The sequence below is a fragment of the Bos mutus genome, chromosome 1 (assembly GCF_027580195.1).
Source record: "Bos mutus isolate GX-2022 chromosome 1, NWIPB_WYAK_1.1, whole genome shotgun sequence".
In the NCBI taxonomy this organism is placed as follows: domain Eukaryota; kingdom Metazoa; phylum Chordata; class Mammalia; order Artiodactyla; family Bovidae; genus Bos; species Bos mutus.
The window spans coordinates 137,366,973-137,387,950 of NC_091617.1; the positions used below are offsets into that span (position 1 = coordinate 137,366,973).

Genomic DNA, 20,978 nt, shown 5'->3' on the forward strand with positions numbered 1-20,978 from the left:
TAGTGATCTGTTGCTGAAATGTACTGTAAAAGGTAGTGACTTAACAATAAACACATCTCACGGTGGCTGATGATCAGGAATTACAGAATGGCTTGCTAGATGGTTCTGGCTCAGAGTTTCTCATGCTGTTTTAGTTCAGCAATCAGCATGGGCTGCATCAGATGAAGGCTTGACTAGGGCAGAAGAATTTGTTTCCCAGGTGGCTCACTGTATGACTGGAAGTTAGAGCTGGTGGCAGAAGTCTCAGTTTCATGCCACATAGATCTTGCCATGGGGTTGCTCGAGTGCCCTCATGACACAGTGGCTGGCTTCTTTCAGAGTGAGGCACCCAAGGGAAAGCAACATGGGATCCATATCTTTTATGACTAGTGTCAGAAGTCATACATGACTTCTACAGGATCCTCCTGACCACAAGGTGATGCCACATGATAGGGAGCTGCACAGACAGAGCAGGATACCTACCAGAGGTGGGGGACCACTGGAGGTGTCTTGGAGACCAGCCACACACCTTCCTCTCAAACCTGCCATGGTCACCCTCACACTCGATGAACTAGTAGCGCAAAAAGATGGCATGTTCTTCATGCCTGTAAGATCTTTGTCTCCTTCTTGCCTGAATTTTCCCCCAGCTTTCAGTTCAGTTCAATTCAGTCACTCAGTTGTGTCCCCAGCTTTATTGAGGTATAATTGACCAAGAAAAACTGTATATATTTGAGGGGTACAACATGATGATTTGATATATTTGCTAGACATATACATCGTGAAATTACCACAATCAGGCTAATTAATGTATGTTATCACCTCACATAGTTACTATTTTGTGTGTGTGTGTGTATGTGGTGAGAACATTTAAGATTTATTTCTTGGCAAATTGTAAGTCTACAATAATACAGTATTATTAACTACAGTCCTTATGTACATAAAATCTCTAGAACTTATTCACTGCATATAACTGAAACATCGTGCCCTTTAACCAACTATCCCTGTAAGTTTCCTGCTCCTGAGTGATAATACAGCCGGAACAGTTCTGTGGCCAAACTCAGGGTCTGGGGGTAGGAAAATACCCCCTCCTATGACAGTGGGAAGAACTAAGAAGTTAAAAAGCAGTCAAGGGTCCAGGGAGGGGTGAACTGGAGCCAAAAATTCAATCTTTAAGAGCAGGAAAAAGCGTAATATTTTGGGACGAAAAAACTCTAGTTGCTGAATGATTGTCTCCCAACTAAACTTATAAATCTGCTTTGCAAATACTCTATTAGCATTAAGCTTTGTTTTCTGTGTAAATCTTAATGGCTCCAGGAGAATCCCCATTGACAGAGGAGCCTGGTGGGCTGCAGTCCATGGAATCACAAAGAGTTGGACACCACTGAGCAACTGAGTACAGCACAGCACTCCTAATGAGTATTTACAGATGTATTATTTCATAAGATATATTTGTTGGACTAAATTTCTGAATTTCCTTCTGAAGTTGGGGGAGAGCTGAGTATACTGAGGGCACTGGGGATGCAGCAATTGTAGGTTCCTGCATGTGAAGTGTGTTGAGACCTGGGCAGGACGTGGAGCTGGTCCTTGGCATCACTCAAAGTCGTTCCAGAGGTGCTTGCTTCACAGCCTCTCAGCTCTCAACTGACTGTAAGCAAATTCCTAGTCAAAGAGCTGGCTGAAAATGGCTGGCTGAAAAGTGTTGACTTTTGGGGTGTGTTTGGATGTCAGTACTAGAATCTTAACCACCTAAGGAGGCCTTCAGGGATGAATCTCCAATGATGGGGGATCAGGCAGCCTAATAATAAAATTAATAATTTCTCCTCCAAAGTCGAGAGCATCTTAACAGCATTTAAAGCATGTGCACACGAGCCCCATGAGCAATTCCCCATGATTCAACATGCGACATTATCTTGCTTATTTTTTATGGCAATCTTCAGGCAAACGCAGGAATGACCACAGTACGTGGTGAGAGTGGGTCCAGAATCCTAGTCATCAGGGTGGTGGTTGGTGGTTTAGTTGCTAAGTCGTGTCTGACTCTTTGTGACCCCATGGACTGCAGCCTTCCAGGCTCCTCTGCCTCTGGGATTCTTCAGCCAAGAATACTGGAGTGGGTTGCTATTTCCTTCTCCAGGGGATCTTTCCAACCCATGAATCAAACCCAGGTCTCCTGCATTGTAGGCAGATTCTTTACCAACTGAGCTATGAGGGAAATCATCTGGGAGCAAGTTCAACTGTTTTCCTTATGCAAACAAAGATCACTATCTTTTTATGTGGACCATTTTAAAAGTCTGTTGAATTTGTTGCAGTACTGTTTCTGTTTCATGTTTTTTTGCCACAAGGCATGTGTGATCTTAGTTCCCCAACCAAGGATTGAACTTGCACCCCCTGTATTGGAAGGCAGATTCTTAACCACTAGACTGCCAGGGAAGTCCCAGGAAGATCATTTTAAAATACTCTTTGCTGTGTGGCCACTCCTGTCCCTCTCCCCTCCCCTCTCTCTGTCTCTGCCTCTCTCTCACCCTTTCTTCTTCTCTTCCATTTTTCACTTTTCCTCCTTTATCATGTTGGTGGCCCTTCCCTTCTGACACAGTAGTTAAGGCACATGAGTTGCCCCACCATCGTGAAAGAGGAGTGGAGTATCTCCCCTCCTTGAGCTGCTGTCTATTTGTCTGCTTCCTTTATCCTGAGCCCAAAAAATGGACTGAGAGCTTTCCCTTTGGCCCCAGCCCCAAATACATTAAATAATTAATTCCCATCACTCTCCTTTGTGTGCCTTATTTCTATATCACCCAGAATAGCTGGTGGCATTTCCCCTGCATAAAGAGGAAGCAGAGAGGTCAGTTGGCATTTCTGAAATATATATGTATTTTACAAAGCCACGCAGTAGCAGGGCTTCTTTATTCCTTCATTCCTGTGACTGATTCATAACAAGCAGCTTCCTAGCTCTCCAATTGCTCAGCCAATTTCCACTTACCATCTTGCAATCTGGTCAGTGATTAATGCCCACCTGAGTATGGCTGAGGGACAAAGCATTTTCCCAATGGTAAAATCCAAAAGGAATTTTCTAGTCATTTTAAGTCTGTGCTGCCGTTCCCAGTAAACCAGTTGGAAAATAAACAAAGTGAGCTTCTTTTATAAGATGTGGAGCTCTGATCCAAGATGGTATTTCTTCCTATCTTTCCTTTCTGTGATGGCTGATACAGGGCACAGCATAAATCCTGGTGATAACATGTTTTCCTTCTGGACCTGTCTTCCTAGACATTGTAGGGGACAAGAATAGGCCACCTCCAAATATGCCACTTTGGCATAAGGATTATTTTGAGCTGAAAGTAATTAAGAAACAGCAGATGCAGGAAGAGCTCTGTTAAAAGCATCATTTCCCATGAGAAAAGCACCCTCCCTGCACTGGGGAAAGGATAACATTTTTATCACTGGAGATGGGGCACCGGTGCCGAGACAGATCTGTGCAGACTCCTAACTCACCCCTTATCTGCCACCAGCTCCATGTGTCTCCTTGTCACGGCCCCACAATTCACCCCCCTTGGAGCTCAAGTCTCTTTTCCCTCTGTTTTGTCACATCTCCACATATTGATCCCTGCTCTTTCGTCAAAATGGTGTTTAAGTTGTCAGGCCTGTTTCTTTGGCAGTCACTTCTTTCTAAAAAGCACCCCCCACACACACACATATGTCATGTAAAAACATTAAATCAAATAAAATGTGTATCCTTTTTCTTGTGCTGTCTGTGGTCACTTTACTTTGAAGACTCCAGCTACAGAACCTAAGAGGGTAAGTTCAGTTCAGTCACTCAGTCGTGCCCAAGTCTTTGTGACCCCATGGACCACAGTACACCAGGCCTCCCTGTCCATCACCAACTCCCAGAGTTTACCCAAACTCATGTCCATTGAGTCCGTGGTGCCATCCAACCATCTCATCCTCTGTCGTCCCCTTCTCCCCCTGCCCTCAATCTTTCCCAGCATCAGGGTCTTTTCAAATGAGTCAGCTCTTCGCATCAGATGGCCAAAGTATTGGAGTTTCAGTTTCACCATCAATCCTTCCAATGAACACTCAGGGCTGATCTCCCTTAGGATGGACTGGTTGGATCTCCTTGCAGTCCAAGGGACTCTCAAGAGTCTTCTCCAACACCACAGTTCAAAAGCATCAATTCTTCAGCACTCAGCTTTCTTTATGGTCCTACTCTCACATCCATACATGACCACTGGAAAAACCATACCTTGACGAGATGGACCTTTGTTGACAAAGTTATGTCTCTGCTTTTTAATATGCTATCTAGGTTGGTCATAACTTTCCTTCCAAGGAGTAAGTGTCTTTTAATTTCATGGCTACAGTCATCATCTGCAGTGATTTTAGAGCCCCCCAAAATAAAGTCAGCCACTGTTTCCACTGTTTCCCCATCATACTGTTCATGGAGTTCTCAATGCAAGAATACTGAAGTGGTTTGCCATTCCCTTCTCCAGTGGACCACATTTTGTCAGAACTCTCCACCATGACCCATCTGTCTTGGGTGGCCCTACATGGCATGGTTTAGTTTCATTGAGTTAGACAAGGCAGTGGTCTGTGTGATCAGATTGGCTAGGTTTCTGTGATTGTGGTCTCAGTCTGTCTGCCCTCTGATGCCCTTTCTCAGCACCTACTGTCTTACTGGGGTTTCTCTTACCTTAGACGTGGGGTATCTCTTCACGGCTGCTCCAGCAAAGCACAGCCATTGCTCCTGACCTTGGACGTGGGGTATCTCCTGTCAGCCACTCCAGCGCCGTGCAGCCGCCACTAGCCGCTCCATCTGGTAAGAGGGTAAAGGCAGTCTTTTCCCCCCTCCAGTATGTTCTTAAATGCAGGGTGATGTTCCCTGGACATGTTTTACTTGTGAAATAGTTAAAAACCTACCTATTTCCTCTTCTGACCCAAAAACTCACCCAAGTGTCAGGGAGGAGGAAATTTCCCCTCTGCCCCTCTTGAGTTCTTGTGACTGGACTAAAAATAAAATTGACACCAGACAGAGTATCAGGGACTTGAACCTGGCCAAAATCCAGTTTAGGAATCCAATCCACATGACCAGGACTCTCTCACTCTCTCTCTTTCTCTGGTGAAAAGATTTGATGAAGTAAGATTCTTATAGTAATGAGCACAGCACTGGACAATAATAGGCAACAAGCAAAGTCTTAGCTCCTCTACGTAGTAATTATCCTTAGATGGATGTGCTACGTTCAACAAGATACTTCTGGATAGGACAAGAGAAAAATAGGTGATTGATTTTATAGCCACCAATAAAAGTCGTTAATACTCCTTGGATGAGTTTGGGGAATACATCACAGAAAGGACTCACTCTCTCTTTACACATGTGCACTTCTTGCTTGCTAGGCATTCAAGGGTAAAGTGGGCCGAAAGCTGGCAACCTGAGACAGGTACCTCTGGCCCCTAAGAAGCAGCTCAGCACGTCAGAGGCTGGGGACCAACCCCCCTCAGGAGCAGGCTGCCCACAGTCCCTGGAGACTCAGAGCAGTCGGCACTGAGTGGAAATGTGAAGAGCATGTGCCTTCTCCCAGGCCAAGGCCAGGGTGAGCCAACCCTGCTGGAGACCCAAAGGCACTAGAGCAGGACTACTCTTCAGGAAGACAAGCCGATCCATGTGCCTGTCTCACAGTATAGACCTGACAACACTAAGGCCCAAGCTGACTACTCTCTGAAGGAGATTGACAAGGGATTGAAGGTAGAGACCGCTGCTCTGCACCCAGGTCCCAGAACAGACGTCAGCGACAGTGCTGATGGATTTTCACAGGCTCCTTGTCCACTGGGACCTGCTTGCTTCTGACAGTTGCTTCATGATGGTTCTGGGGAAGAGTGACCCCTTCTGCCCTGGTGATCAGCAACTGCTCCTCAAAGTAGAGTAGTTGGTCAACCTCAAAACAGTCACTGGCTCGAGGTACCACTGTTTCCAGAGCTGCCCAGACCTCTGCCTCGCTGGCTCCCTGCTGCCTTGCTCTCTTGAGGTAACTGTAGACCTCCTCAAACACCTCCGCTCCCAGCTTCTGCACAGCGGATCTGCCAGGCAAGTCAGGAAAGAGCAAGAAAAGTTACACATTGAGAAACTGTACAGTCAGCCCTGTGTGTCCACAGGTGGTTGAAGCTGGGGGTGCGGAACCTGTGGATACCAAGGGTGACTGCACTGCCATTTTATACAAGGGACTTGAGCACCCTTGGATTTTGGTATCTGCAGAGGGCAGGCACATTTCCTGGAACCAATCCTCCATGGATACCATGTTTGTGTTTTTTTTGGATATCATGCTTTTTAAAATCATTAATTAGCGACTTTCCTGGTGGTCCTGGTGACTGAGACTCCATGCTCACAAGGCAGGGGACCCAGGTTTGATCCCTCCACAGGGAACTAGATCCCACACACTGTGCTCTCAGTGAAGGAGGACTGGTTGATCCATGGTGAGACAACTAGGTCCCACATGATGCAACTAAGACCCGGAGCAGCCAAATAAATAAATAAGTATAAAAAAAATTTTTTTAATGAAAAATGTGTGATGAATTAGGTTGATGATTATACTGTCGTCCCTTTGGCACGGCATTCATTCAGGACCCCTTGCAAATACCAAAACCATGGATGCTCAAGTCCCTTTTATAAAATGGCATAGTATTTGCATATAACCTATGCACATATCATGGAGAGGACAATGGCACCCCACTCCAGTACTCTTGCCTGGAAAATCCCATGGATGGAGGAGCCTGGTAGGCTGTAGTCCATGGGGTCGCAAAGAGTCGGACACGACTGAGTGACTTCACTTTCACTTTTCACTTTCATGCATTGGAGAAGGAAATGGCAACCCACTCCAGTGTTCTTGCCTGGAGAATCCCAGGGACGGGGGAGCCTGGTCAGCTGCCATCTATGGGGTCGCACAAAGTCGGACACGACTGAAGCGACTTAGCAGCAGCAGCAGCATGCACATATCATCTCTAGATTACTTACAGTACATAATACAATGTAAATGCCATGTAAATACTTGTAAATACAATGTAAATGCTATGAAAATTGTTGCTGGCTTGCAGCAAATTCAAGTTTTGCTTTTTGGAACTTTCTAGAATTTCTTTTTCAAATATTTCAAATTTTGATCCCCAGTTGGTTGAAGCCACAGATGCAGAGCCCAAGGATACTAAGGGGCAAGTATAAATATTTTTATAACTTTAACTGAAGAAATGTTTCTTTACTCTTCATTTTAATGAATTTGGTGAAAAGAAAAATCAGTTCTTTTTCCCCAGAATCTTAAATGCATTACTGCTAGACAATAATGCTAGTAATGCTAACAATAACTGAAGGCATTAATCACAAATGCTTTCATTTATTTTTTTAAGCTTTTATTGTACAGTGTTGTACAATCTTGTAATCCCTAGAAGACATAGAACTGGGTTAGGTATTATGACAGATAAAAAGAAGTAACTGATCCTGATCTAGTTTACAGACTTGTAATTACAATGCAAGATATATGCACCTTAAATTTTAACTTACATTTTTATATTAAGTCAGAGCTTACACAATGCTTTTACATTTATTCTCTCAAATGACCCTTGTAAACTAAGCAACACATTGAATGTTCATCTCCATTTTACAGATGACAATAAGTGTGTTGGCTTTCACAAACTCACACAGCTAGTGGTTAATGGAACTTGAACTCAAACACAGGTCTTGGAACTTCAAGTGCTGGAGAGACTGGCAGCCCTAGGGCCCCACATCCTCCAGCTTGTGTAGGTTTCCCACCTTTGCTAAGAGATAATCAGAACCGAACCCAAGACACTTCACATCTGTAGTCACCTCAACCACTCCCAGAAATTCATACTTTCCTTGCTGACATGTACCAAACCACAGTCAGATCCCATCACTTCACTGTCTCAGACTCCTATAACATTAGGGTCTGGTCCCTTCCCTACTCTCATTTATCAGGCTGTGCATAATCTGCCTCCTGCCTTCCTCCACCAACCTGCTCTGTCTTGTCCACAGTCTGCCTTAGCCATTAGGTTCCAGTCACACCTACCTCCTTTCTGTTCCTTAAAAACAACCCAAGCTTATTCCCACCTCTGGGTCTGTGCACAAGCTGTTCCCTCTTCCTTAAAATGCTTCTCCCTTTGATCTTTATATTGCTGCCTCCTTCTTGCCATTCAGATCTCAGCTTAAATATCACCTTCTTGGAGAAACCATCCTTCCCCACCGAGTCTAAGAGATCCATCCAGTTGTTCCACAGGATCACACAACCTGAACTATTTGCACAGCACATATTACTTTTGGTATTTTTCTTCCATCTTTTTGTGTGTATGTTTGCTGTTGGCCTCTCCCTACTTCCCTAATTAGCATACAAATTCCATAAAGGAGGGACTCAGCACCTAGGACAGGACCAGGCATTCAGTAGGTGCTCAGGAAAGACTTGGGGAATGAAGAAATGACCTAGACGGCCACCAGGTGCCATCAAATAGTGTCTCATGATAGTTCCTGGTTGGGAAAATCAGGGATACCTTGTGGAAGAGGCGGAGGCACCATCTCACTTGAGCTGTAACAGCTGGAGGATGTGTGTGGGAGCAGCGGGAGACCAGTGAGGTGCCTGGTGGGTGTGGAGGATGCGCAAAGACGTGGGCGAGAGCCATATGAACACAACATTAAAGAAACCTTAGAATGTGATTATTAATATTAACCGCTGATGATAAAGAAGCCCCAAATGTCCCCTGAAACCATACTAACAGTTCCTGCACTTTCTCTGTGTGCCAGCCTCCATTCTGAGCATCATCTCAGATCATCCCTTTAAATCTTCATAACAACAGTGTAGATAGACATTATTGTCATTTCCATTTTACAGATGAAGAAACTGAGATACTGAGTGTATATATATACATGGAGAGGGTATCATGTAACCTGCCCACCAGCACCTAACTTTAAAGTGGTGGAGCTGGAATGTGAGTCCCAGCAGTTTCACTCCAGTACTCATTCTTTTCATCACTAGGATATGGACGTCGGATTCAGAGAGATCAGAGTTGGATCCTGGCTCTCCCTTTCACAGGCTGCATGACCTCATGCCAGTTCCTTAACCTCTCTGAGCCTTGGGCTTTTCATATTTAACTGGTATTTACACACACACAGGTGGCACAGTGGTGAAGAATCTGCCTGCCAATTTAGGAAACAGGTGATGGCAGGTTTGATCCCTGGGTTGGGAAGATCCCCTGGAGTAGGAAATGGCAACCCACTTCACTATTCTTGCCTGGAAAAATTCCACGGACAGAGGAGCCTGGCGGGCTACAGTCCATGGGGTCACAAAGAGTTGGACATGACTGAATGACTGAGCGTGCACACACACACACACACACACACACACACACACATTTAAGCAGAGTACCTGTCGCCTACCAGGAACCTGATAACCATTGTTTTACTCTCGTGTCCATTATTGTTGCTTCCCCAGTGGTGAATGACACAGTAATCCTACTTCAGTTCAACTGGGAGCTTCAAGTAATTTTGTTGTTCTGCCGCCAGTTGAGACACTCTTCTAAATACTTTTATCTTTTCTAGCTGAATTTGGGGGTGAAGTGAAGTGAAGTTGCTCAGTTGTGTCCGACTCTTTGCGATACCATGGACTGTAGCCTACCAGGTTCCTCTGTCCATGGGATTTTCCAGGCAATAGTACTAGAGTGGATTGCCATTTCCTTCTCCAGGGATCTTCCCGACCCAGGGATCGAACCCGGGTCTTCTGCATTGTAGACAGATGCTTTCCTGTCTGAGCCACCAGGGAAGCTCCCGAATTTGGGGGGTGGGGGGTGACATAAAAAGACTGGTGGCCCAGTGGGATTTAAGAAAAAGTAGTTTTGTAGAGAGAAACTGAGTTTAACAGAAAACATTAAGAGACACAGATTATTCTTTAGACACAGTTTAAGGAAACCTTGAAAAATGATTTTAAAGAACATAAGAAAATCCTGCACATTAAATATGTATGAGGCCCCACAGGAATAAAAGAGTGCCATAAGCTCTCCCTTTAATACCATTGTCTTAATGGTCATTGGTGCTAACAAGTACCAGGAACCTTTATGAAAGGTGGATTTTGTACCACTTCTCTCCATGTCTAGTATTTCCAATGTCCGTCTCTGAATCTGGTGGGCAGAGACAGATGACCACTTCACATGCTTGGGCAACACATGACACCCCTAGATGGGATGTGTGATTTTCAGGCCCTTTATGAAAATGGTGGTGCAATAGGTTCTTGTTGGGTACCCGGTTACAGCTAACCATTCCTGGAAGGGCTATTTTATTTGTGATCTAAACATCCTCCAGCAAATGTTGATGCATAAACTCACTGTCTAAAAAGAAAAATCCATCTAGGTATAATTTATGAAACACAGCTAAAATATAGAGCATTGAAAGGTTGAGAGTAAGCAAATCTAAAAATAAAAGATATGCCAGGCAAATAAAAACCAAAAGAAATCTGCATTATTATATATGTTTTATGAGACAAAATAGATTTAAGGGGAAAAAAAGCCTTAATAGAATAAAGAATGCCACTAGATAATGAAAACAGTTTAATCCACCAGGAAGAAATGAAAATTCTAAATCTGCATGCATCTAATAAAGTAGAATAAAAATACATCAAGTGCAGGACTTCCCGGATGCTCCAGTGGTTAAGAATCTGTCTTGCAATGTAGGGGACTCGGTGCGATCCCTGGTTGAGGAATTAAGATCCCGTGTGTCTAAAGAGTCTACATGCTGCAAAATAAGCCAAAGCAAAAAAAAAAAATTCATCAAGCAGTACAGGGAGAAATTGTCAAATACATTCTCATAATGTAGGATTTCAGTTATTGATATACGAAAGCATTGGAAAAAATTAGTAACAGAAAATCTGAATACACTTATTAAGCTAGATTTAATAGATATATATAGGACCCTCTCCCATCTGATGATTATAGCAACCACATTCTCTCCAGACTCTCATGTAACATTTACAAAAAACTGACCATATACTAGACAACAATTCAAGTTACTACACTTTTCAAATACTGATTTTTATACGAGATCTTGTTATCCGACCACAGTACAATTGTTAAAAACTTGTAACAAAAATATGTGGTAAACATTTCTGTGTTTGTAAATTTATTTATTCCAAATAAATTGTGGGTCAATAACAAAATCAGGCCTGCCATAAACAAATGCCAAAAGAAAAGTCACAGGTGCTTTAAGATTTACATGTTGTAAGACTGCACCATAAATCTACTCTGACACTCAGAAAACAGGCTGTAATATTCCTGCAATGATGTGTTCTAGGAATCACAAAACAGAATATTCTATTTCAGGGGTCTTTCCTGCTATTATCTAAGATTTGAAAAGGGAAGGGAGTGTTTCCTGTGTTGTTTAAGGGGGAAAGGGGGGTTAGTTTTATCAAACGGAGGAACTATCCCTTTAGTTAGGTGGATAACTCAAGTAAAAAGAACTTTATTCTCAAATGAAAAAAAGTGTATTTTAATTCTTTTTCATCTATTTTGTCCCATGCTTCATATCCTTAATCAATTTTATCCTCTTGTTCAAAGCATTTTAAGTGTTTCAGATCAGATCAGTCGCTCAGTCATGTCCGACTCTTTGCGACCCCATGAATCGCAGCACGCCAGGCCTCCCTGTCCATCACCAACTCCTGGAGTTCACCCAAACTCACATCCATCGAGTCAGTGATGCCATCCAGCCATCTCATACTCTGTCGTCCCCTTCTCCTCCTGCCCCTAATCCCTCCCAGCATCAGAGTCTTTTCCAATGAGACAACTCTTCACATGAGGTGGCCAAAGTACTGGAGTTTCAGCTTTAGCATCATTCCTTCCAAAGAAATCCCAGGGCTGATCTCCTTCAGAATGGACTGCTTGGATCTCCTTGCAGTCCAAGGGACTCTCAAGAGTCTTCTCCAACACCACAGTTCAAAAGCATCAATTCTTCGGCACTCAGCCTTCTTCACAGTCCAACTCTCACATCCATACATGACCACAGGAAAAACCATAGCCTTGACCTTTGTTGGCAAAGTAATGTCTCTGCTTTTCAATATGCTCTCTAGTTGGTCATAAGGTTTCTTCCAAGGAGTAAGCATCTTTTAATTTCATGGCTGCAGTGATTTTGGAGCCCCCAAAAATAAAGTCTGACACTGTTTCCACTGTTTCCCCATCTATTTCCCATGAAGTGATGGGACCAGATGCCATGATCTTCATTTTCTGAATATTGAGCTTTAAGCCAACTTTCTCACTCTCCACTTTCACTTTCATCAAGAGGCTTTTTAGTTCCTCTTCACTTTCTGCCATAAGGGTGGTGTCATCTGCATATCTGAGGTTATTGATATTTCTCCCGGCAATCTTGATTCCAGTTCGTGTCTCTTCCAGTCCAGCGTTTCTCATGATGTCCTCTGCATATAAGTTAAATAAACAGGGTGACAATATACAGCCTTGATGAAGGGATCCTAAATATCATCTTAGTCCAGATGCTTCACTTGCTTACTCCTTGGAAGGAAAGTTATGACCAACCTAGATAGCGTATTCAAAAGCAGAGACATTACTTTGCCAACAAAGGTCCGTGTAGTCAAGGCTATGGTTTTTCCTGTGGTCATGTATGGATGTGAGAGTTGGACTGTGAAGAAGGCTGAGCACCGAAGAATTGATGCTTTTGAACTGTGGTGTTGGAGAAGACTCTTGAGAGTCCCTTGGACTGCAAGGAGATCCAAGCAGTCCATTCTGAAGGAGATCAGCCCTGGGATTTCTTTGGAAGGAATGATGCTAAAGCTGAAACTCCAGTACTTTGGCCACCTCATGTGAAGAGTTGTCTCATTGGAAAAGACTCTGATGCTGTGAGGGATTGGGGGCAAGAGGAGAAGGGGATGACAGAGGATGAGATGGCTGGATGGCATCACTGACTCGATGGACATGAATCTGAGTGAACTCCGGGAGTTGGTGATGGACAGGGAGGCCTGGCGTGCTGCGATTCATGGGGTCGTAAAGAGTTGGACACGACTGAGCGACTGAACTGAACTGAACTGAAATATCATCTTAGTCCAGATGCTTTGCTTGCAGGCGGGTGCTCTTTGGGTGGATCACCATCCTGCTGAGACAGTGGCAGACTCGGGGAGTTGCAAGAAGCCTCCCATGGTTCTAAAGAAGCTCCAGCTGCCTGGAGAACCCCCCAGTATGTATTTGGTTGATTTTCCAGCCGAAAGAGCGTCTTTCGGGGGAGCACTATGCTTACTCTCTCTCCTGTCTCCTCCAGCCCTGTTTCTCATCCTCCAAACTTCTTCACTAGCCTCTTCTCATGTTTAATTATTATTTGTAAACAATATATTTATCACATCTATCTACTTTCCCATCAACTACTGGTTGCTCTGTGTGCCCTCTCTTTCTCCCAGAGCTGTAAAGAAAAGGACTATGTCAATGCAGTTCTTTAGTGTTAGTCCCTCAGTCGTGTCCAACTCTTTGCAACCCCATGGACTGTAGACTGCCAGGCTCCACTGTCTATGGGATTCTCCAGGCAAGAATACTGGAGTGGGTTGCCATTCCTTCTCCAGGGGAATCTTCCCAATGCAGGGATAGAACCCTAGTCTCCAGCACTGAAGGCAGATTCTTTACCAACTTACCTGAGCCACCAGAAAATCAGTTCAAGGATGGCACACAAAAATGTGCTCACATTCTAAATATTATTTAAGTTGGAAGCAATCTCAAACTTACAGAAGAGTTACAGGTGTAGTTCAAAGAACGCTTTTTTGGACTCTAGCCTTTTTGCCGACCTGATGTTCCTTTCTCCTGTATTTTGTGTGTATTCTTTACAAATAAAGACTGTGTGTGTATTCCTTACAAATAAAGACACTCTCTTACATAACCACAGGCCAACAATAAAAATCACAAAATTACCACTGATACATTACTGTCATCTAATTCTCCAGTCCACTTAAGTTTCCCCAGTTGTCCAAGTTCACTTCATTCAGTTGCTCAGTCGTGTCTGATTCCCCAGGGACTGCAGCACGCCAGGCTTCCCTGTCCATCACCAACTCCCAGAGCTTGCTCAAACTCATGTCCATCAAGTTGGTGATGCCTCATCCTCTGTCATCTACCTCTCCTCCTGCCTTCAATCTTTCCCAGCAACAGGGTCTTTTCCAATGAGTCAGTTCTTCACATCAGGTGGCCAAAGTACTGAAGTTTCAGCTTCAGCATCAGTCCTTCTAATGAATATTCAGGACTTATTCCTTTAGGATGGACTGGTTTGATCTCCTTGCAGTGCAAGGGACACTCAAGAGTCTTCTCCAACACCACAGTTCAAAAGTATCAATTCTTCAGTGCTCAGCTTTCTTTATGATCCAACTCTCACATCCATACATGACTACTGGAAAAACCATAGCCTTTACTAGACAGACCTTTGTCAGCAAAGTAATGTCTCTGCTTTTTAATATGCTGTCTAGAAAAGCTGATCACAGCTTTTCTTCCAAGGAGTTAGCGTCTTTTAATTTCATGGCTGCAGTCACCATCTGAAGTGATTTTGGAGCCCAGGAAAATAAAGTCTCTCACTGTTTCCATTTTTCCCCCATCTATTTGCCATGAAGTGTTGGGACCAGATGCCAGGATCTTTGCTTTCTGAATGTTGAGTTTTAAGGCAACTTTTTCACTCTCCTCTTTCACTTTCATCAAGAGGCTTTTTAGTTCCTCTTCACTTTCTGCCTTAAGGGTGCTGTCATCTGCATATCTGAGATTATCGATATTTCTCCCGGCAATTTTGATTCCAGCTTGTGCTTCATACAGCCTGGCATTTCACAAGATGTACTCTGCATATAAGTTAAATAAGCAGGGTGATAATATACGGACTCAACGTACTCCTTTCCCAATTTGGAACTAGTCCATTGTTCCTTGTCCGGGACTAACTATTGCCTCTTGACCTGCATATAGATTTCTCAGGAGGCAGGTAAGGTGGTCTGGTATTCCCATCTCTTTATGAATTTTCCAGTTTGTTGTGATCTACATGGTCAAAGGCTTTGGCATAGTCAATAAAGCAGAAGTAGATGTTTTTCTGGAACTCTCTTGCTTTTTCCATGATCCACTGGATGTTGGAAATTTGATCTCTGGTTCCTCTGCCTTTTCTAAACCCAACTTGCACATCTGAAAGTTCTCAGTTCATATACTGTTGAAGCCTGACTTGGAGAATTTTGAGCATTACTTTGCTAGCATGTGAGATGAGTGCAATTGTGTGGTAGTTTGAACATCCTTGGCATTGCCTTTCTTTGGGATTGGAATGAAAACTGACTTTTCCAGTCATGTGGCCACTGCTGAGTTTTCCAAATTTGCTGGCATATTGAGTGCAGCACTTTCACAGCATCATCTTTCGCGATTTGAAATAGCTCAGCTGGAATTCCATCACCTCCACTAACTGTTTGGAGTGATGCTTCCTAAGGTCCATTTGACTTTGCATTCCAAGATGTCTGTGTCTAGATGAGTGATCACACGATCGTGATTCTCTGGTTCATGAAGATCTTTTTTGTGTAGTTGTTCTATGTATTCTTGCCACCTCTTCTTAATATCTTCTGCTTCTGTTAGGTCCATACCGTTTCTGTCCTTTATTGTGCCCATCTTTGCATGAAATGGTCCCTTGGTATCTGTAAATTTCTTGAGGAAATCTCAAGTCTTTCCTATTCTATTGTTTTCTTCTATTTCTTTGCATTGACCTCTGAGGAAGGCTTTCTAATCTCTCCTTGCTATTCTTTGGAACTCTGCATTCAGTTGGGTATATCTTTCCTTTTCTCCTTAGCCTTTAGCTTCTTTTCTTGTCTCAGCTATCTGTAAGGCCTCCTCAGACAACCATTTTGCATTTTTGCATTTCTCTTTCTTGGGGATAGTCTTGATTACTGCCTCCTGTACAATCACGAACCTCTGTCCATAGTTCTTCAGGCACTCTGTCTGTCAGATCTTATCCCTTGAATGTGTTTGTCACTTCTACTGTATAATCATAAGGGATTTGATATAGGTCATACCTGAATTGTCTAGTGGTTTTCCCTACTTTCTTCAATTTAAGTCTGAATTTGGCATAAAGAGTAGTTTTGAGTATTTCCTATTTTATTTTCATCCCTATTTCAAGTGGATTGGCTTTATCATCTTTGGATAAAAATGACCTCATATTTATTTGAGTGGAAAGGAAGGAAACTTATTCTTTAAAAAAAAAAATTCTATGTGTTAGTGGCTGTGTCTGTTTCATACATTCACACTGGGGCATCCAGAGAGTGCTGAGAGCCAGCCTGCTCCACCAGGAGGCCTTGGTGAAGGATGGAGGGAGTGAGCAGCGGAGGCTGCTCTGCAGCTATCACTCTCTGCCATGGGAGTGAAATAAGGCAGAGAGCAGCATCCAGGGGATTTTTGCCTCTGTTCTGAACAGTATTTTTAGCTTAACAGCAGAAAATATTTGACACCATCCCCTTCCTAGAAAGACCACGGGCAATTTCTCTTCAGGGAGAAGGAATGAGTTTCCACCGGTTCTGCTGCATCATCAGGTTTCCAAACTCCCTTAGCCCTGTCCTGTCTCTCAGGTCTAACAGGAAAGTCTCCCTCTTGCCTAGCACTGATTTGGTTTGCAAACTATTTCTCTCCCAGTAGAAATCCCCCAATAATGGCTACATTCACATTTCCTGTTTCCAGATTAATTAGCCTCTTAAGGAATGTGAAACTGAAAGCAAAGGACTTTTGTGTCTTTTCTGGTCTGCTCCCTTACCTGACTTGGGGCCCGCTGGGGATACAAGGCCTTTCTGAGTCATCTTTGACCTAGCGTTGTCCAGCCACAAAACTGTCCCAATGTTACTCATTCAGCACATTTTTAATGACCACCTCGTGCTTGCCAAGTTCTAAGATGCAGCCATAAGTCCATGACCTCACAGAACTCATACTTTAGTGGGAAAATGACAAATATAAAACAAATAAAGAAATAAGGTAATTTCAGATTTCTGCCTTTTGCTGCAAATGAAATAAAGAGGGAAACAGAAGAGTGAGAGCATGGCTGCCTAGAAGAGGGCTTGAATCCCCCAGCAAGGAGGAGGCAGAAAAGGTGCTTCTAGGGGGGCTGTGACCACCAGGCCCTGTCAGCTGAACCAGCTCCCGCATCTTCCTGACAGACCTTCAGGTGAGGAAGCAAGGCCCACCTCTAACGTTTGTGGAGATGTAGCAAGAAGACCGATGGAGGCCCACACGCGTCAAAATATTTATAAGTTGTGAACCAAGCTCATGAAGTGTTAAATAAAATATGACCTACCTTCTTACCCTGACAAATTAACTTCATAGAGACCTAGAAGGCCAGCTTCAGTATTCTCAGACTTCTGAGGTCTGCACTGGAACACGGCAGAGCTGGGTGAGCCAACCCCAACCCTCATCCCTAGATGAACACCCTGCCCCTGCCCCCCTCCCTCCCTAGCCTAGCTCCAGCTCCTAGTGTGAGGGGTCTCTGCACTCATGCCTGACACCTCAGCCCCTATATCCAAGAGCCACTGATGCCTCTGCAGACGGCCAGCCACCCTGTGACTTAGGGTGGTGCAAACTGGTAGCACAGACCACCCATGGGGAGGAAGGCCTAAGGCAGAGGCCCACAGATTCTAGAAATGAACTTAGGTCATTTGGGCAGAGAATTGCAGGGACCCAAGTGACCAGGGCACAGTCTAGAAGAGGAGACCCAGGCTCTGAGGATGCCAATCCCCTTGGCCTGATGGGCTACTGGGAGAATGACCAGAGGGGCACCCTCAACAGGCAGGCCCAGTGCTGGCCTTTTTGCCTGAGGCCTAGGGATGAGACTAGGAGGAGGCTGCCTTTGTCAATGTGATTAAGGAAAGCCTCTCTGGGGGGAAGTGGAAGGAATAGCATTTGAATGGAGACTTGGATGGCCAGGTTCACTGGGGAGCAGGGCATTCCCAACTGAGGGAAGAGGTGGCCAGGCAGGTTAAGCTCTGCGTGGAAGGAAAGCAGACTAGGGTGACAAAGGCCTAACAGAGCAGCAGAATGACAGGCAGTGAGGGCAGACGCTCAGGCAGGGCAGAGAGCTTGGAGGATGAGGAAGGGATCCTGCCTTTACCTGTATGCAGTGGGACCTTTGAAGGGCCGACAGGATCTGAACCTTGTTATAACCAGATCACTCTGGTCCTGTGTGAAGTGAGTGAATCACAGGGAGCCACTGTCAAGGGCAAATCAAGAGATTTGAGCACCATGCAAAAGGCTTCAGTGCCCTTGATATAAAGATCCTTGTGACTAGTTCTTCCCCAAATTTTAGTGCCAAGAAAACTCTCCTACTAAGCTGGTTCTTGTTGACTCAGAGGGTTTCTCCTCTTGTCCAGGCCACCTGGAAGCTCAGAGCTGAGTTTGTTAGGGGAAGCACGCTGATTGAAACTGCCCACCCTGGCCAGGCACCATAGTAACCATTTGTATGAGTTGTTTTACCACAGGAGGTTCTGGTAAGGAACAGGGAACCAATAAGCCTCCACCAACCAGAAGAGCTCGAGAAAGGTCAAAAGGAGACACCACTTGTCCAACCACCTCCCAGAATCCTTCTCTCTGGCATCCATCTTGGCTGAATAAGGTGTGCACCACCAGGAAGAACTCTGAGTCAGAATGATTGGCTAAAGACAACCCCATGGGATGGGGTTGGGATGGGAAACTAATGGGGGTGGGAAACTAATCCCATCACCATAAAACCCAAGACTGCAAGCCATGTAACAGAGCGGTCCTCCTGGGTTCCTGTACCCTACTGCTTTCCATCCGGGTGCCCTTTCCCAATAAAATCTCTTGCTTTGTCAGCACATGTGTCTCCTCGGACAATTCATTTCCAAGTGTTAGACAAGAGCCCAGTTTCGGGCCCTGGAAGGGGTCCCCCTTCCTGCAACAAGTTGATACTTATTTGCAGGGTAAACTGTTCAATTTATCATCTGGCATCCAATCTCATTTTTTTTTTTTTTTTTTTTGCCATTCCATGCCTCATACAGAACTTCCCTGCCCACCTGGGGATGGAACCCATGCCCCCTGCATTGAAAGCATGGAGTCTTAACCGCTGGACCACCAGGAAAGTCCTCTAATCTCAATTTTATACATCACTTCCCATATATGCTTTTACAAACTTTTCTCAAAACACCAAAAAGTTGTAAAAAGTCTCAAAACACCAAAAAGCAATACTAGTTAGAAATGTAAGAAGTTGGGACGCAAGACACTGGTACCTGACCAGTAGTTCCTTTGGCAACGTGTACACCGGACGTTGTTTGTGTGTTTTGTTTTTGATTGCTTGGTGTATTGTAATTGAGGGGCAGATAGCAAGGAGCTTTTAAATGTCTGTTAACCTTTGATACTAAAAAATTGTAGCAACTTGTTGACATTCAGTTTCTAATCTTTACAAACAAATGAATGCCATGGCTTTTCACGACCCTCCTAACATTACTACAAGGATGTCATAAAACATTTTAAGATATACAAAATAGTGTAAAATATAATACAATGAACAAGCATATCCAACTCCCTGTTTATGGATTCAAGTATTAGCAAATGCAGCTGAAGCTCTGAATTCTCTCGCTAATTATAATCCCTTCCCAATCACCAGAGGTAACCACTATTCTGAATCTGAATCTGTTTTATCATACACAAGCATTTTAAAAATGCTTTTATTACATATGTAAGTATGTATCCCTCAGAAATAAGTAGCACTGTTCTGTGTGTTTTTACACTTTCAGTAAGTGGTGTCATACTTGGGTTTTTTCTTGCCTTTTTTTGCTAAAATTGTCAATATTTACCCCCTTTGCTGCTGGAGCATGCTGATTTTCTGCTTGTGCCAGTCCATAACTACTCTGAATTTGTTATCCTGATGAAGTACATTTCCGGTCGTTTCTACCACCCCCACCCCGTCACTACCACTTTCACTAACAAAGCTGCTGGGAACATTTATGAAAACCCTTTTTGGATTGTTTTTACTTCAAACTACAATGTATATGTGTATGTGTGTGTGTGTGTGTGTGTGTGTGTGTGTGTGTAAAACCAAGCCTTTCAGAGACTGTTCCTACATAATGTAATTATTTTCAGAATGACTTACCATCATTCACATCCTATCTTTCATAATGGATCCAAGATGGATATTTTATAAGAAAATACAATCTAGAGAGGGGTAGAATTACAGAACTTTTAAAAAGTCCTGCAAAGTAACAAGGAGTCATCTAATCAGATGCCTTCATTTTATAGGTGAGGAAAGTGACTCCGGGATGGGGGAGGGGCCTTCCCAGTGGTGAGCACTGAGCTTCAAGAATGGACTCTATACCGGCCTCCGCAAAGATGGACATACATGTGAGATAAACATAAAATAAACAAATCTTCAGTAGACAAGGCGCCATGAGATGTGGACCACTTGGTGAAGTCCTTCCTGGCTGAATTATGACTGTGCTTCTCTTGGTCAATTCAAACCACTTTCTTAATTTTTCAAAAGTCAGTTTCATCCTAGCTTTGCTGGAGTCAAAGGAGAGAGCAGGAGATTAAACAGATTTTCTAATCAAACACAAGAATAATTGGATTTGCAAAGGAAAATGAAAAGAAATCACAAGGGAAAAGAAATTAGAACATAAATATGTTTGGGAGAATTCCTCAGAACAAGAGTGAGTTGTTATAGTGGGAAACTACAGGTTTCCTTGGAGAAGAATGAATTTTAAAGCTGCCTTTCATTTGATTAGATTCTGTAAGAACTCTCTCCTTGACTAAACTTTAGTTAGGCTTCTCTGTGTCCATCTTCTGCTCAAGGAGGCCTCGTCCTCGGCTGCAGTCTCTGTCCCACTGGGCCCAGTTTAGCAAGGATTCCCATGCCCTTCATACCTAAGCAATTCCCCTTAGTAATCTTCTGTCCACTGACTTCCTTCCTGCTCACTGGCTACACATCCCCAGCCGTCCCTGTTGTACTCAAGCAGAGGTCAGTCTCTCTCCCTTATCGCAGTAGTCTTGAGTAAAGTCTTCCTCGC

General features: G+C 43.9%; 1 protein-coding gene across 11 annotated transcripts in view; it reads right to left on the reverse strand.

Moving 5' to 3' along the window:
• Positions 1–516: 516 nt before the first annotated feature.
• Positions 517–20,978, reverse strand: part of NEK11 (NIMA related kinase 11) — a 278,743-nt gene continuing 258,281 nt past the window's right edge. For 9 of the 11 annotated variants that reach the window (XM_070376305.1, XM_070376287.1, XM_070376269.1 and 6 more), the window contains one exon: positions 517–6,036. In XM_070376305.1, the coding sequence (XP_070232406.1) occupies positions 5,858–6,036 (179 nt within the window). In that variant the 3' untranslated portion in view covers positions 517–5,857. Of the gene's footprint in view, positions 6,037–10,486; positions 10,733–20,978 lie in introns of those variants that run through there. The other 2 variants (XM_070376290.1, XM_070376278.1) reach the window with 1 other exon arrangement.